At 42.0% G+C, this 18,954-nt stretch overlaps 1 protein-coding gene across 1 annotated transcript; it reads left to right on the forward strand.

Annotated features, from left to right (window-relative positions):
- Positions 1-7,178: 7,178 nt before the first annotated feature.
- Positions 7,179-18,954, forward strand: LOC139742761 (E3 ubiquitin-protein ligase Trim36-like). Its single transcript, XM_071653281.1, has 9 exons — positions 7,179-7,852; positions 8,354-8,497; positions 10,524-10,719; positions 13,012-13,158; positions 13,984-14,079; positions 14,495-14,748; positions 15,863-15,990; positions 16,741-17,115; positions 18,014-18,954. The coding sequence occupies exons 1-9, from the start codon at positions 7,227-7,229 to the stop codon at positions 18,673-18,675; spliced, it is 2,628 nt and encodes an 875-aa protein (XP_071509382.1). The 5' UTR covers positions 7,179-7,226; the 3' UTR covers positions 18,676-18,954.

Here is an 18,954-nt window from a genome sequence, read left to right on the forward strand (position 1 = left end):
TAACTACACTGATTCAAATTTTTACTTTGGATGTTTCTTTTGCTAACTTACATTTCAAAACTATTTTGAAGCTCTAAAGCTGGGGTTTTGATTTCATCTGCAAATGGTAAAGAATTCCTTTAAGTTTCATTCACACTAAAGTACGTTAAAGACCGCATTATATCCTCGATTCTGATTGGTCGAAATTGAGAGCATTGAACATCTACCTTCTGCCCCATCGTACATAACCGCCCTCTGTTGGCTCGTAGCGAAACGTAATATTTACTAGCTTTCATGCCTTTCATACCGCGAGACGTGAACCTTGTCCAATACGATTATAATGCAAACGTTGATATGGCAGCAGACGATAATTTGTTCATAATAGGGGAGTGAATTAGCTAACGCAATCACCACCGATAAAGTAAAATTTCATTTACTGTAATTTGATGTATAAAACAGATATAGACTGGGTTTTTTTCGGGATTTTGTTCATATTGATCTTATCGCTCGAACATGCGTGCAATATTATGTGCGGGAAGCGCGACGTCACTTTCTGGTGCTATAATAGCCTGACCTTAGAACAGAAACTGACAAAAATAAACTTTGGCACGAAAAAGCTTAATTTTGAGAGGTAGACACACAGCTAGAGCGGGAGAAATTCATACTCAAATGGAAGATGAGAAGAGGAGATTTTGCGAAGATAACCTCCTGCAAAGCGAGAGATTCTCCGCTGAAAGCGGGAGAGTTGGATTCTCTGCATGAGGCCGAGCTCAAAGCTGCGATATATCCTTTCATTGAACAAGAACCCTATAAGTATCCATCTTTCCCAATCTGGACGGGGAAAAAGTTAATGTCAATCAATTCCTCCATCACGAGGATCCTTATTCCCGAACCAGGATTCATTTCACACCATGCTCAAGTTGACGTCTGAATCCCAGACTAAAACACGCTATTCATCGGGAACCAGCCTCCACGTCATCATGTACAATGAAATGATGTTGGTAGTCATTTGGGAGGAGGGGGGGGGGGGAGAGAAAATATAGACTCTGAAAGTTGTTTGGCAGGCTTTTCCATTAATTAATGCTGATATTATTTCCGAGTATGACTGTTCGAAGTCTATTTGATGAATGTGTTTTGAATGATATTCATTATATTGTTTAAATAATATATTATTTGAATAAATTAGGACGCATTGCCACGAACACATTGGTGAGGTCACGATAGGCGTGAAAAGAAAGATAAACCACTTAATCGGTATGGACTTTGCATCAATAGCAGTTCCTTCCAGTCATAATACGGCCTGCCTATCGCCTATTTGTACACACACCGACTGTTTGTACAATGACTTACATTTGTTCTAATACCATGAATGTTTCGACATACGACAACCTTCGCTGAAACGTGGAGTCTCTAATCTGCAAGTGGAATTATCGAGAACAGGATGCGACGAAAAAAAAAAGGTTTTATTAAAAATTGAAAGAATCCATTAAATATTCTGTCAATGATAGCAGTGACAAAGTGCGTTCGTCACAAAGGTTGCTATAGCAACAACCCCACCCCCCCCCCCCCCCCCCCCTCCCCCGGTAACTGCCCCTTACCCGTCTGGCTACAGGTGGATTTGAGCGTTGAGGGTGCTACCGCTACCCGTATAGTTTGCATTCGATATTCATCACGTCATTTTTCGCAGCCGCCATCTCGACAAGTCACTTGCGTTGATGTGGAAGTGGACGCGCGATTGATGTGTATCAACGCATGACAGAAAACGGGAAAAGCTGTTATTGGTACCTGGCATGTTACACTGGAGCAATGATACCAATTTTGTGAGGATATCTAGTGATATGAAATTGCAGCGCTACTCAATTTGTCATTCCCAGGAAATGGATCTGAAATTTCACCATGAAATGGAAGTCGCACCTGCACGCAAGTAGCTTAAGAAGAGCGGTTATGGTTACACCAGAAAACTTATCGTTGCGTTCTATATCGAGGTATTATGCTAGCAAGTGTGAACATCGTCTCGACCTACCTTCAGTGTTTTTTCCTCGAGGAATTCAAGAAATCTCTTTGTTAATTAATGCAAAGATAAAGATGCCGGACATTAACTGGTGTTGACGTTTTCGGAGGCTTTCACGAATATTGCACTCACAGGAGATATGATACCGTCAACATTCGTTGTATCAATGTGAATTTTAACCCGATATCATTACTTTCGTGGACGAGCCGTTGATAGCTAAAGTCATTATTGACGTCTGTAGACAACACCCATCTGGAAGGAGTGGTTTTGGCGTCGGTAGAAATCCCGCCGTTGATACTCTCAAGGTTTGAGCTCTTCCGCTTTCTTTGAAGCTGTCTCCAAGATGGCGTCTCCAACGGTGTCAGCAAAGCTAAAGAGTTTTAATTTTAACTCGCCAGTGTACGTCTTACCAAAAGGATGGTATCACGATGGTACGTTGTCATGGTGATTGACATTTTGTTTTTTACTGTCCTGCATTATGCATCCATTTTAACCAGTTTGATTACTCTGATTGCTGTACATATTTTAACCGTTTCCAAAATTTGTATGCAGTATGTTAGAAATCATGTTGCTGTCGATTTTATTTGCCATACAAGCTGTTACATTTAATGTAGTCCCTACTCGTGAAATATAACAATGCTCACCGTCAGATATATAAGAACAATATGAGATGGATAAAATCGATGAGTAGAATTAACCATAGACGCATGTCACCGCATGTGAATGGTTGAGCCCGAGAGGTAAGAAAGGTGGAACAGGGTACATTTCAATAAGATATCGAACATAGCGTCATTATGAAATGTTTTTATGTAAGATAACCCACTAACATTCTGTGACCTTGCCTTTTTAAGATGTCACCTCATTCGCTGAAATGTCAAACTGATATCAACTTGCAGGTGTAACCTTACGTTCACAAAGTAATTACGCCTCCAGAGTTCATTAATTCCGTCATAACAAACTGATAAGTGCAGTAGCTTACTGTGACTATTGAAGTCGTCTAACAAATCCATAACGTTAACCCCTTCATTCTCAAAGGGTTGATCACAAAGGTTCTTAATCATTCCCAACGGACAGTGTTTGGATATATATTGCGAAAAAAAAGTTTCAGCACAAAATAACCGACTAACGCTCCTCGCAAATGCTTCACTGTACTCATGCACATTTGTACATTTCTCTCTTATGATAAGAATATTCAAGGCAGTAAAAAAACAACAACAACAACGTAGAATTCCTCTGGTTACATTTTGCTGTATCTGTGTAGGATTACTTTTAGTTCCTTGATTGTTTTGCTGCATTAGTCTTTCTATAACCAACAAGCTGTTAGACATAAATTGATACATCTCGTGTCATCTTCAAGGGTAATGACAAGCTTTCATGTAACGTTTCGAATAGCGGTGGATGGAAGAACCACTCCTTGTGATCATTGCAGCTGTCCAGCCAAGTTTATTTGAGTTTCAGCTTCTCAAACGCATTTTGCCATTTTGTCTCAGTAGGAATCGTGGATAATTTAGTGATCATTCCAGGTGCCAGATACAATACCATCCCTTTCAGTTCGACTTGAATTAGCTCACACCATACTGACAATCAATTGCACGAAACGATGCCGTGGCTTTCCCTAACGAAGTCGATATTGGTATCTTGGTATATACCCCATACTATCACTAAGAATAAGATCTAATATTTGTCCGTTACTTCCGACTTCTGTGTATATCTCACATGTTGTTGTAGAGGAAAACTCGAGTTAGAGGAGTACAGTGCTAGAGAAAAGCGATCATTTTGAAGGTATAGTTCAGTTTGACAGTCGATATACGAGCTTTTCTCCATAATAAGAAATCTACAATATATTGTTTAAACATGATCCGACGGCACGAATTCACAGCGAAAAGGGGAAAGCAATGTAATGGCTGCTTATACTCTAGTCATTAGTGCGGTACATTTGTAGATCTAGCAATGTCTATTCTTCGCTTCTTCTTTTTTAGCGGTCTGAAATGAAATGTAATGAGCCACAGTTTGGTCTGATGGTTTCGAGTGTTTTGTTTGTGCTTTGTGAAATGAATGTTTGCATTCTGCCGAAACGTGCTTGATTGAGCACTGGGCTGCAGCTGCTCCGCAGCGGCCGTTCATTTACGATATGAAACAATCCACTGCCACGAAATTGAACTGGCAATGCAAACACAGCTGATCGCGTAAAATGAGTGTTATAGTACTGATAATTATTGTAGGCATGGTATTGGCAAGAATAAATCAACACGTGATATAATATGTGTACGTGTAATGGGTTCGACGAACAGACACGACATGGAGTATATACGACAATGTGATTAACAAGCTATGAATACGATAGAAAATTACTCGAACTCCTTATTTTTCGTCCTCCAAAGAGATCATGTATTACCCGTGTTGGCCTTGCTGTTTTTACTAGTTTGTTTGTCCGTCTATCTATACAATCTAGTCACAAAGATGTGAGTTTGATAGAACTTGCAGGAAAGGTCAAAAATACTTCACGCAATAGTTAAGCAAATTTTGTTGGTGATCAGGATTACCGCCATATTATAATACAACTGTATGTGTATATGTTGTATGCATACTACAGATCACTTTTCGTGCTGTGTGTATTGACATTTCCGGCAGACATGACTCAAAACGTCTGCAAATTTGCATGGCTGCCGTGTCGCTATAAGAACCAGAGATTTTTAATCACACTACATCTTTTGTAAGGAAGTAATACAAGGACGTCCCCAAGGTATATCATACTGGCAGTATCAGCAAGTAGACGGAAGCTGGGTAAATATTAAGTGTCGGGCCCGTATCTGAAGAATGTTTTTAAGACTTGCATGAACACATATATAGGCCTATCGATGTGCTACTTGTCATCTGTATGGTCATACAGATTGCGTATTTTGTTGTCAGTGATATCTCCTTGCCTATATGACATGTTGATGCTATAATCATACCAAGCACATGTAAAGATCATCTTGAACACTTTGACATCAAGCGCCCCACCCCTTCCGAGGAACCTTCATGGGATTGGGATTTGATTTATAGATTGTCGTCAATGTATCTCTACAGTTGCAATATATACGTTCTTTTATATTCATTAATCTATTACCATCATCTTTATCTTCATCTATTCATATATTCTATATGTGTACATCTGTCTGCACCGTTCTCCGCCTATCTAGTCTACATACCATCATTCTGTGTATATGTCTCGTTTCCGCTTCATCCATTCTCTCTCTCTCTCTCTCTCTCTCCTCCACCCCTCCCTTCCTCCCTCCTCTCGCTCTGCCCTCCCTTTTCATCTTCCAATGTTTTCAGTCTGTTTTGTTCTGATCGTCTCTCTTTTCTCTCTCCCTCCCTCACTCTGTCTCCCCCTCCTAGTTCACTGCCGGGGTAAAAACATGAGAACATTCATGCAATATCGATCTTTGGACTCGCGTCTACGTATATGCACACGCCATTGTAATCATAATGGCGACTGCCTTGGGAAATTTGCTTTGTGCAAACAGAATGGATGGAAGTCGTGGCCATGTGCGTTTATTGTAACTCACTCCAAAATGAGCCTGTCCGTTGGGCAGAGAATTCGTGCGACCTGTCCAATTTGTGGAGGGAGTTGACATGTTAGACCCATTTGTTGCAAACGAGACGAGTATTCCTGATGCATAATAAATATCTCATATTCATAAGTGAACGCTGAGGAGACCCGCAGCGCGGTCATGTATACTACCATGTTATATTGATTCTTAACCTAGACTGCTGAAACGAGCAAGCATAAAATTTAATATTATCAAATTTTCACGCCCCGGGTGTCGTTACCAGGTCGGATGAGAATCACGCGTTGCTAAAGAAAGTATATAGGCCTAAATTATATGTACAGAGCAGTGCAGCTATTTGATTCTATAAGTTTAAAACAGAAAGTGTAAGTGGTCAGGCGTTAGGTGATGTGTTCATGGGTACATTTTGCATCAAAATGAATTTCCATCATTACATGGCGCTTTAATCATTGCAGATGACTTTCCCAGAGCAGGAAAGGAATGCTCTAATTTCTACCCTTCCGTCGTGCAGAATATCAGCAAAATGTTACAGCATGTGAAATCGTGGGAAATTGTGGAAAATCCAGCGTTTTTAGAGACAAAATATGATGTTTACCTCCGATATCCATTTAGACATTTCGAGGCAAAAACATTTTGCAGGAAGTTCATGTTGACTTGACAACTTTGCAATTTCCAATAAAACATGTAGACGTTAATGATAACACCTGGCTCACATCACCCAACTCTCTTTCTTATTCATTTCATTGTCTACTCTACTAATCAGACCAAGGAGGTATCACACACATACCCCCTTGATTAGACAAAATACTCAGTCGCTGATGAGTTGACCACCTATACGAAACACCGTGGTTGTTCCGCCTTCACAAGACCTATTGACTTCTGTCTCACCCGATCACAGTCTACTAGCGTATCCTCATCAGCGACCGCACAATGTAGTGACTCAAAAGCTTCGAGCCAATGGTATGACTCACCTAATTCTTCTCTAGCCACGTCCGAAACACCTGTTGCGCGAAGCATTCCGGTTTTCGACACCGGGCCAGAGACACCATGCACATCTCTCTGGACGCGACTTTAGTTCAGTCACTGATCTGACTGATCACACGAACCGGCATTGAACCATTATGTCAAGGTGTATAGCATCTTTGAATGATCTGACGAACCGGCGTGTGATGAGGCATTGCAGTAGGTTACCGTGCTACACGTGACGCAAGACCTTGACTGTGCTAGATCATGTGGTCGTCGACGGGCCCATGGCGCCGGAGGTTATTTTTCGTAGTAGCACGATATCTTACTCGTCTTAGTGCTTAACCAGCTATTCTCCACCAGGATTGTCACCACGCGACCATCACGTGCCGGTTTGTGAATCAAAGTAAATCCTAGTATATCATTTCCTATTCATGATCGCTTTACTGAAATATGAGATGCCCTACCACACGGGCAGTGTTTCAGACAATGTCAGAACAGGGAGGTGGGAAGAAACATTCCCACCTCCCTGTTTACGCTGTCTGTATAAACAAACATACCTGTTGACTTTATTCAACTCTTTATGATTCCTTCTCGACAGAGTTATCAGTCCGACCGCGGACATTAAAGAATGAGTTGTCTTAACAGTAAATGCCATCACTTGTTTTATCGTTTGTTTTTCTGATTCACCCACAGACATTGTGCAACAACTCTTTGCCATGGCGAACTGTAACATGGAACACTTGGAGAGGGAGTTGATCTGTCCGCTCTGTAGCGACTACTACACCACGCCCCTCCTCCTCCCCTGTCATCACAACGTATGCCATCGCTGCGCCAAAGCTCAACTGACAGGCTGCAGCATCACGCCCCGAGGCTTTCACGCCTCCAACGAGAGCCTGCATTCTATCGGCGGCGACAGCGTCGTGACCACACCCACCTCTAGGCCCGACAGCGCTACGGGACGGACCAGCTCACGTAAGCCGTCCATAACCTCTTTTTCGTCCACGCCCACCTCCCCGCTAGACGCACCAGGTGGAGGATTCAACACGGCGCAGCGATGCTCGATGCGGAGGTCGTTCCGGAAGAGGGAGAGCGTAACGGGATCGGGCCCGATCACGCCCAGGGAGTCGGCAAGGACGAAGCGGAAGATGAGCGGGGCTGGCAGAGATTCCCCGAGGCCCGCTGGGAGAGAGTCCCCGAGGCCCGAGTCACCGATCTCCGAGTCTCCCCGCCCGGAATCTCCCCGATCGGACACCCCGGGACCGTCTGATACCCCGCGGGGTCGCAAGGGTTCAACTGGGAGTTTGCCGAGTCGTTCAGACTCGTTCAGCTCCAGTGGATCAAGGTACTCGTGCGGAGCATGAAACTTACTATCTACACACTGAAGTGCATGGTTATGGTATTATTGTTGTTTATCATAGGCGTCTCATGTTCCCAATAATGCAGCATGACTTTCATCAATGAAACTAACTTACAGATATAATGACATTTTATGCTAGGAAACATATCCGAGGGTTAAATGCAAAAGCAACACCATCAAACAAATGGGGACATTTATAATTATCTGGGTACTTGTGGGGGATTATGTTGAAAAATTATCCTTTCCGATGCTGTATGTTTAAACCTATCCCAATGCTTGTTGCTTAATCAAATTGTTGATATTCGCCTGCTTATATCTTGCAATGCTTTTAATCTGAATGATTTCCTTCATAGACAAGGACAAAACTTCAGCTGATCGTACTTAGAAATTTTGACGAAAACTGCGCCGCCGTAGTAACTAGGACCTACTCTTTGCGAATGATCGCATGATTATCGGTTGCTCGTTCATGTTCCTTTTTCCTGGCAGAGGTCGATCATCGTCGACCGGCAAACTGAACGCTCCTATGTCGACAACCATTCACTGTCCGTCCTGCAAAACAGACGTCTTCATCGGCGACAAGGGGATCAATGGGCTCTTCCGGAACTTCGCCCTCGAAGTCGTTGTCGACAGGTATAGATATCACTAAAATCCTCTGGTTATTGTAATATGCATGTGATCGTGGGAGGGGGGGGGGGGGGGGCAAAGTCATCTCTAAGCAGATGAAGCCGGTGAAGGTCAAATCCAAGTTTCTTCGAGACTGTGCACGAGGGGGAGACAATTTCAAGATTCAATGTTTCTCGCTTTGCATGCTTTATTTACTTAAATGTGCCACGGTGCGGATTCCGTTTTAATTGACTTACCTAATTGTTGCAATTCCCTGACCTGACAATGCCTAAAGGAACCCTTTGCAATCGAAATCCACATCATCTCGATTTTGGCTGTTTAAAGGGATGAGCAGAATGGTAGGGGTATCATGGGTCTAGTTTTGATGAAACTTTTATTATCCAAATAGCGAGAAGATTATTCTTTCTTGTTTGAGTATACCATTTTACTAAAGCCAATTTGAACTTTGTTGAATGTACATAGTCTTGAGTTGCACTTTCATGATGTAAAAAAAAAAAATTAAAAGTGTCGTTTGACAGATTGAAACAATAGGACTTTATCTGTGTCCATGGATTTATACTCTCATCGATTATGTTAATGATAATGAACTATAATGTATTCTTCACCAATGCCGCTCAGTTCCCTTTAGCACATTTGGTGCGATGGGAAGTTGCGTACAACATTTAAGATGAAAAACTGAATTTGATATCAATCATGTTTTTGATACCAAGATCATACAAGCAGGACAGAAACAAATTTATTTTATGGTGCAATATCAATATCATTCGACCCACGCAGCGGTATGCGGAAATATCTATTCATATTATTATTTGTTTTGTGACAAGCGCACTCAATTGCTCCGCGCCCTGATTACACAAAGCACACAAACACACCCGTACCTCCTCATTTAATATTGATATTTGAATACGAATGCGTATGATCACAACCATAATAGAAAGACATTATTACGAAGAATTGTTGCTGCAAAATGAGCTGTGAAAACAGTTTCAGGAGGAAATAGATTTTCAGGTTTGTGAAATTCAGAAATAGCTTTTAATTTGCGAATGGATTTATCTCTGTATAGTTTGAACCACGTTTTATTTAATCGTTACATTTTGTTATATAGAATTCCTATATATCATATGTTCTTTGTCTTGATTTGCATAAGCCAATTCAAAGGCACCAAATAAAATATGAAGCAACTTGGGAGATCATAGGAAACGCGAGAAAGTTTATTGCAAAGCACTCCGGGGCAACGCAGCCATTGTTCCTTGATGATAATAGGAAATCATTTTGATTATATTCATTATCATGCTGTTTAGCTTATTTTGTGCAATAGTGGATCCCATGATTTCGGCCCGAGTAAACAAGGCAATTTATTTGATTAATCGGAGTGAATGAATTTAGCTTCTCGGATGAACGGACGATGCACTATCCCACGCGTTTATCTGGGTCTTTGTATAGCATTTAATGGTGGATCGGCCATGCGAGTACTGTAAACAATAGAAAAGAACAAACAGAAAAAAAAATGAAGAAGCTGGAGGTGCTTTGCCTCCATCAAAAGGTTTTTTTTATGCCTATTTAATGTTTGTAGGTTTATGACGCGACTCAACCCGGTTGTGATAAGAGTTTACAGCAAAGCAAACATGCGGATAAATGTGACATGCTACCTTATATCACACAAAAATGCTACATCAAGCTTATTAAGAGGTCATTCAGAGAGGGATTGAGGTAGACATCGCTATAGGTTATTAGGACAGGGTGTCTGGTAAGAACGTACTGCGCATCACCTCATAAGTAATTCCCCATTATATGTTTAAGATGCTCTTCTTTATGTAGTTTTTCTGTACCTTCTGGATATTTGACTACCCCTATATCTTCATACTGTGAATGTGACACCATAGAGGTGCGTTTCTTTCTCTATTAATTTGATAATATTGACTTACAAAATAGCTGACACTAGCTATGAATCGGAAATCTGATTTGCATACTGTAACGCGTACTGTTACAGCGAGATTATCCATATTGATACCTATTGATTTCCCTGCCGCAGGTATAAGCTAGCTGCGAAGAAGGCTGCAAGCATTCCGTGCGGCTCCTGCAAGAAAAAGCCGGCGGAGGACGCCACCAAGAGTTGTCTGGACTGCAAGGCGCCATACTGCACCGAATGTTTCGCCATCCACCACCCGTGGGGTACTCCCCGTGCTCAACACGTGTGTATCGGACCCACCTACAACTACAGACCAAAGGTATCCGTCCAATCATTTTTTACTAATAACTGTTGTCATGATGAATTAAGATCATTACATTATCAAGATGTGCACAATATCGAGGAGTTTGCATTTCAGCAGGACACTTTCAGAGCCAAGGCCTGAACTTGAAATGACCCATTCATGTACTTCTTGTTTCCATAGCAACGTTTTGTACAATCTCTCTGAAAAGACATTGGATTAGGGTTAGAAAATACATTATGCCCTCAAAAGGGTGCGAATGAGAACCTTTCTTTCATTATTCTTTTAACAGTGAGGCTTTAAAATGTAAATGTATCATGGTATTGATGTCCTGTGTGTCTGTCAACACTGCAAGAACATTGTCTCTTTGTTTGTTATTTCCGTTTTCATTTCCGGGAACTCCACAATCTTACTGTAATGGAACATTTCGAATCGTTTTCTCATGGCATCTTAGTCGAAATGACGCATGTGCCACGCAACTCAACGAAGCATTACACTTACTCAGCGATATTTGTCTTTATTTCCCACGAACATGATAAGACATCGTGCAGCATTCTTTTATGTTCCGTCGTGTCGTCACACTGTAAATATTTACCCCCGACTTTTGTGATCAATGTACACCATGCATATCGAGTGCAATTCTAAAGTTTGCAGTTGTGAACAGTGTTTGCCGAGTACTTAGCCTTAAAAAGACAAAAGGGCGACAATTTGTGTTCCCTATCAGACGTAATGAAATATGCCATGTTAATAACAAAAAGAAAAGGAAGATAACAAGTTGATTTATTCAGACTGTTCAGCGTGTTTGATACTCCGTATTCGATTTGAAATCAAAGTTTGCGTCTCACTTCCTTGGTTTTCCATAATGCATGTATCATGTTATCACCCGCAGTGAAGTGCACTATTACTCTTGTCGTAGTAGATTACAGATCATTTCCTTCTCAAAATCGTGCAGCAAAATATTAATTGGAAATTCCGTTAGGTGACTTGTATGTAAATACTTCAAGAGTGTTTGTAAGCTAAAATACAGCGTAGCGATCTTACAGAATACATGGCATACGATTCCTTGATTGAATGTTCTTCGTTTTCTGTGCGTAAAATGGCCTTCAATGCCGCCCATGTATTGCGGATCCAATTACTTTTTGTTTAACTTGTTGTAATCGCTTGTATCAATCAATATCACTGCGATCAGTAGGCAATTGGTGTGGTAGTCTGTGAGTTCATCGCAGTGTAAACGAATTAACGATATCCCCCTGTCGGTTTGATGAATGGGGTGAATGGATTGCTCACTGGGGGAGTGTACTCTGCCCCCGGCAAAGAAAATGAGACTTTGAACCCGTATCCGCGTTCATAATAATACATACCTCGACTCTCCACAAACGAATGATCCTGAGGGCTTCTTTTCAGGTTTCAAACAAAATAATTGAGCCCGTGTCAAAAACAGACATGCCTAAAGGCAGGGGAGTTCCGATCAGTGACTCATCCACTTTTGGGATTTATCATATTTCATACAATACATTTATATTCGTCACGAGCGACGAACTGCCCGAGACACATCGTCATCAAAAGACTTCACCTCTTAGCACCCTCATAAAACGAGCAATAAGATACAAAAATGTTCTTTTATATAAAATCAAACTGGAAGATCAAGTCTGATAAAAGTGACGCTACGAAATGAGACATGCAAATGACGGGAATTCATCGATATTGAAAGAACGATTTTTGATATTCCTAGGAAATGACTAACCATATCAATATTTACGTGTATACATTAATCGACTTATTTTATCGGGAAGTTGTTTATTTTGATATTTTACTGTTCTTTCGTATCTTTTGCACCATTGCGCAGTTTGACGCACAGGTGTTGCTATTCGTGCTAAACTTGTAAAAAAAAAATAGAAAGTCAGGTAGCTGTGTGATGTACATCCATAGGTCATGTACCGCGCATCACCGGAGTTTCGGAGGATCCTAATTCTCGCATGTATTATGGATGTTCATGAAGCATTTAAGGTATCGCTATAGGACATCATAACGTCTCAGTTCAAAGGCGTCCTATTCGATGATTAAAATGTTATCGAAATAATAGATCTTGGAGGTTACTAAGGTCTGGCAGGGGAAGGAGATGAAAGGTCCGTTCTTGCAACAACCATACTACCCTTACTTTAGCTACAAAAAGAACTAAGTAACAAAGACAAAAGTGCTCTTTCTCGTATAGATAGAGGGAAATAGTGTGTGCCTTCTGCGTTCCCGTATTGACTGACCCGCACGTGTGAAGAAAGTTATCATTTCTCTCTGTTTTTTATCCGTGTATAGACTCTGATGTGCAATGAGCATCATGGTGAGAAGATCACCATGTACTGCGAGGGGTGTCACAAACCCATCTGTCACAGGTGTAAATACAACGGGGCGCACGCCGAACACAAGGTCTCCATCATCGAGAAGAAATATACGGCGCTCAAGGTGAGCTTAGTGACCGGTAATGTGTGTTGCTTACCGAAGTGATGATGTCACAGTCTTGTATTATAACTTGGGTTGGAACCAGATGCGAGCATGGTTAGCAATGATAATGTTCAGGTTCACAGATATTCGGGCTGGTGAGGTTGCTTATAGAACCAGTTTCCATGGGCGATGAATGGCTATCAAATGACACTTCGGTACTCTATATTGATGTATCTGCCACTATCCACAACCAGTATACAGATGACCTCTAAATACTCCTCATACTGCCGAAGGTGAAAGTTTCCAACCGGAGTCCTTTACCATTGATGTATGCCAGTATCGGAGAAAGGAATGATGTTTGTTGCCTGTAATTCCGGTGAAAGGCAAAATGGCGATAATATAAAAAGTAATTGTCTAAAACATCCTGTATTTTCGGTCATCCAGAGTTTTCCCTTTGTATTCCTCACACTCTCCCAGTTCACAATGTCGTTTATAAATTTGTTATGAAACTGAAAAAGTGAAAGTTAAAAATAAATTCATGACTGGAAGCACTTCGTCTGTACTGTATTCTTCACATTTTACTCAATGGAAATATGGATGGAAGGGGGAGAGGGGACTTTGAAATTTGGAATTTGCGATTTTGCACATTCTGCATAACTTCCGTTAGTTTGATACGGACACCACATTATTTTCCAGGTAGTCAAGTGTGCTTGTTAACAAAGATTTGAAAATGACAACAATCAAAAAGTGGTAATGACAATTAAAAGAATGCATCTCACAGGAGACCCGTATATCATCAGTGATCAAAACTCTTCTGCTAATGTCGTAAAACATTTGATTTTACAGGAAAAGATGGAGCAGGCGATTGGAGCAATCCAAAGCAGACGGCACAAGATCAGCGGACAAGTGGAGAAGCTGGAAAAGATATTCGCCTCCATCGAGGTATGCAGTCCGACAGAGGGCGCACTATACCATGTTGATGTTGTTCATCGTTGTTTTATTTTTACCGGGGGTTTCTCTCAGTATTTAGGGGATGTACCGTAGTTTTCACGATGGTATTCTTCAACAGTCATCTGCTGTGTTCACACTGTAGTAAAACACTCAAATCATGTCAATGCAAGTACTTCATTCACGCTAGTAGGACCTATAAGGCAACTTTACTTCATGAGGATACAGTATTGTTGCATTCATTTATGACAATTCTTTACAAGGGCATATTCACTCAAATTGTGAAAATGTAATTTGTATTTTGTAGAATCAGAAATAAAACTTACTTTAAAATAGTGTTTATGTTTCAAATACGTCACTTAAATTGCTCACATCAAGATTTATTCCCTGCACTGCTGTTTCGTTCCAGGGCAACTCGGAAGCCATGCAGAAGGCGTTGGCCGAGGCGCTCGAACTGCTACGCGCCACCCTCGCCGAGAGACATATCGCCCTCACCGAGCAGGCGGCTCAGGAGGGCGAGAAGAGAACGAAGAACATCAAGGAGATCCTGGACACCTACAAGGCGGTGCTGCAAGGATGCAGCGTGGCTGACCTCGCCTCGGAGCTCCTCAAGGAGACGGACAAGGCCATGTTCGTACAGGCGGCCAAGCCTCTCGTCGGAAGGTACGAAGCCCGTGATTGGTCAACTTCATCTTTATTCTACCTATTTGTTTACAATTCTTCTCCTTATCGTGTAATATTTTACAGAGTTAGAGTGAGCCCAGGCATGGTGGGTTATTTCTCTCACAGGGTTCATCGGAAGTTACGAAGGCAAGCTGTAATTGGACAACTTCATCTGTATTCTGCACTTATTTGCTTGTCATTGAATGTAGGGTTGTTTGAGAATTCACCGGCAGGTAGGTTGTGATTGGTCACCTGGGTTCACTTAATTTGCATTCAAAAACAATGTTCGGTTGCCATGGCAGTTTTTCCATCCCTTTTGAAAGGGCTCAATTTGACGTAGCATCTCGCCTCATCTTAATAGGGTTTATGGCGAAATGTTGAACAGAAGTTTTGTCTGCTCTTGTAATGTTCCCACTCCAATTACGGATATTTCCCCTCACCCCCGTCAAACTTCTCGATTTTTTGCCAGTGTGAACAGGCGAAAGTGAAATCGAGAGTAATGTGATGGCTCAATTTTAGCAATATAAAAGGTCAATAATTGGAAACATCCTTCGCCATCTTGTTTTCAATAATGTTCAACACTGGTCAGCAGACTGTTTTATATTCAAAAGGACACCTTGAGGTTCTATTGAGTTGAAAGTGGAGACCAATAGAGGAAGAGATGGCGCTTTGGATATTCGACTACTTTTTCAAAAGGAATGAAACTAACTGCAAGCATACATGACAAGTGCTGATGTAGAATGATTGATTTCGAACGTAGCTTGAGGCGAAAGCGTCGGGGTAGGTGGTTCGTGTAGGTAGAAGGCAGGGGGTGATGATAATAGTGTGGTTATTAGAAATAATCACCAATTTTACTGAAAATCACCTGAAATCATGAAGAGAATACCAGATTATCTCACTCGTGTATCTTTTCATGCAATCTGGACCATATGCGACTATTTTTTTAAATGAATTTCACGCCAATTTTCATTCTACTGCCACTACTGATCATTACCTTTAAGCAAGGCATTTTGATACAATACGAATAGGAAACTTTGATAGTTGTATATTATTAAGTTGTCCCTACATTAAATTTTCTATTCATTGGGCATATCATCTTCCCACGTGTTCCCAGGCTGATGGACACAGCGAAGTCTCTCAAGCAGTCTCAGGATATGTGTGAGAATTACGAGACGTTCGGAAGCTTCACTCTCGACTCAGCTGACGCCCTGAAGAACCTCCAGAATTTGGACTTCTACCAAGGTAAGATAGTATTTAGATATTGCAGATGTCTAGATCATAGATAAAACAGAGAGCATCCCCCACCGACATAATGCTTTTCAATCAATTTTGGAACCCTGTCGCAGCTGGCAGTTGGAGCGTTTGAATACTCAGTCCAGTCCAGACGTAGTAAAAACGTACGGTAGCATGCGCTTCTGTATTTTTTTTTCTACCAGATATCGTCTTGAGATGACAGTTGCTAAGTGATTACTGATTTCAAGCTTTGACCATCACATTTCTCGGTGTAAAAAGAAAATAATAATTTCTTCAAGTTTGCCTGGAACTCTGAGGTGAAGACGATGTTATATGAGTCATAATACCAATGTTGTGTGAGTGACAGACAGGACATACAAGCATTATAACAAACGTTCTTTGTAAAAATCATGTCTGCCGCTAAGGACCTTGTTTTTTTACCTGTAAGCAATATTACTCAAAGCTACCAACTGATCTTTATGATATTTTCAGGATAGGTTCGTTGTTGTAAGGGAAATACGTGATTTTTTCGGTGCTAATCCCGATCATAATAACTGATAATCCTGTCAAAAGATACATTCTCAGCTCTAAGACATTGGCGACTAATTCCTTAGCAGACTTTTACAATTTCCAAGTGCTTTTTCGTCTTTTCCAGAAAAAGCTTATTTTTGTTACGGTTTTTTTTAAAGGAGTTTTGACTGCATTTTCAATACAAACATCTTCTAATGTTTTAACTCTCCTCGTATCTGCCCTACACAGCACCCGGTCAACCGTTACTGCGTCCTCAAGCACCAAACAAAGCGGTGTGCCTCGAATGGGAACCACCCATCGCTGGTGGCGCCGTTGACTCCTACACAGTGGAATACAAAGTGCTCAACGGGCAGCAGCAGACGGGCGACCGGCCCGTCGAGCGACCATCCAGCCTTCACCTCGACACGAACGGGAGTGCTCCGGCTGCGGAGGAGGAGGACCCCACCGAAGAGGGCTGGACGTCCGTCCCGGATTTGACTGAATGCAAGTTCGAACTGGATGACCTGGATGTGAACTCGGCATACAAATTCCGGGTCAAAGCGTGCAATCCCGCCGCGGCGACAGCGAGTGACTGTGTGGTGCTGAGGACCCCACCAGCACAAGGTAAAATATATCGATGTTAAGGTTGTTTGGTAGCGATTCGTTTCGGGTATTTCTGTTGGCGTTGTGTGTGTAATGGTTGCATCACTCATCTCAGATACAGACACACAAAGCTGAGAAGCAACTAGGGTTCATCGGGGTGCCAGCTGTGAGAGCGTTAAAGGGACTGTACAGTTCTGGTTGAGGTGAGGATTTAGCCTTTAACGTTTTGCGAGATATTCAGAAACCACTCTATGGGATGTCAAAGAGTATGCAATTCTAAGGGAAATCAACATTTTATTTGATGAAAATCGGTTTTGAAATGGCTGAGATATCCAAAAACAAGGTGAAAAAGAGATCCTAATAAAAGTTGTAGCCTGTCGCCTTTTATTATTATCACTTTTTTGGATATCTCAGCCATTTCAAAACCAATTTTCATCAAATAAACATTGAATCCTTCTTAAGATTACATGCTCTTTCATATTTCATAAGAGGTTTCACATTATCTCACTTAGGAATGTAATAAACCGGAATCCTCACCTCAACCAGTACTTAAACGTCGATAACTATCGTTCTAGATGAGAGACGACGAATGCAAGAGTATGATGTTTTATTTCCTTCAGCGTCGTCTGCCATGTGGCCACAGGCCATCTACATGACAATATATTCTTGTTGGCCGTGGCTAGTTCTCATTTCATTTCATTTCATTCATTTGATTTCCACATTAGAACAACAATCATAACAGTTTCATATTATGAACATATTCATTAGAGGGTACTAATATTAAAGCCTATCAGGCTTCATGGGAAAAGGCCCCAAAGTTTTGTCATGTTAACCTGAAATTTTCAATTACGCTAAATTATTGACTCATGCCCTTGCACCGTAATGATGTTATTTCTCTTCTTCTTGTCTATTATCACAGTGTTGCCTTTCAAGTGGACGTCTTGCCAGTCCAACTTAGCTCACACCTCTTCAAAAATCCGCAAGGATGGTCAGGAGGTGTTGGTTTCTCCCACCGCGTCACTCTTCTCCTCCAACTCGAGCTCGTTTCCGACGTCGCCGATCGCCATCGAACCCGTCCACTTTGTGGGTGACAAGAAGCTCTCGTCGGGCCGCCACTACTGGGAGGTCCGCGTAGACCAGTCTCCACTGGCCGTCCACGTCGGCGTGGCCAGCGAGCGCATGGCCGAGCAGTTCAGCCGCAGCGGCGGCAGCGACGCCATCGCCGATCGCGACAGCGGCCACGACAGCTGCGACGAACTGGACGACGACGCTCTGCAGCAAGACCCGACCGTCTTCGTCACCCACTGCTTGGGAAAACTGACGCTGCCGTCAACTGGTACATCGCCGAGGAAGAGTTCGAGTAAGGCGTCGAGGAACGGTCCGCGATCGTGCGCCATCAACTCCAACATCATCGGCGTGCTGCTCGACACGGACGCAGGGAGGGTTGCCTTCTTTGACGGATTGACCAGGGAATGCCTCTTCTCAAGAAAAATCAAAGTGTCCGGTGTCATCCAGCCGGCAATGTCTATCATTGGGTCAGGATCGGTGACGTTAAACGGCAAATGTGCAGACGGGAACTGAGCTATGATTTCCAATCCCAGTGTAATTCGTGACTGAACGAAGTGCGTTTTAGTTGACAGAGCTAAACATTCTTCTCGCCTTCCTGAAGATCTACGTCCACGGAGTAGTTGTTGGAGCCATATTAACAAGAGAGGGCGCTCAATTCATTCCAAATCTTGTCCGGACCAACCATGCCAAGTGAAGTGACTTCGTAAAAGGAGTGTGAATGTGTGAATTCGTTGAGTACCGCAACCTCGTCATGTGAGTCGATACTTTCGTAACTGAATTGAAAGAAAAGAA

This window comes from Diadema antillarum, unplaced genomic scaffold (genome assembly GCF_040938485.1).
Source record: "Diadema antillarum isolate AM-2024a unplaced genomic scaffold, OU_Dant_1.0 seq00001018_RagTag, whole genome shotgun sequence".
In the NCBI taxonomy this organism is placed as follows: domain Eukaryota; kingdom Metazoa; phylum Echinodermata; class Echinoidea; order Diadematoida; family Diadematidae; genus Diadema; species Diadema antillarum.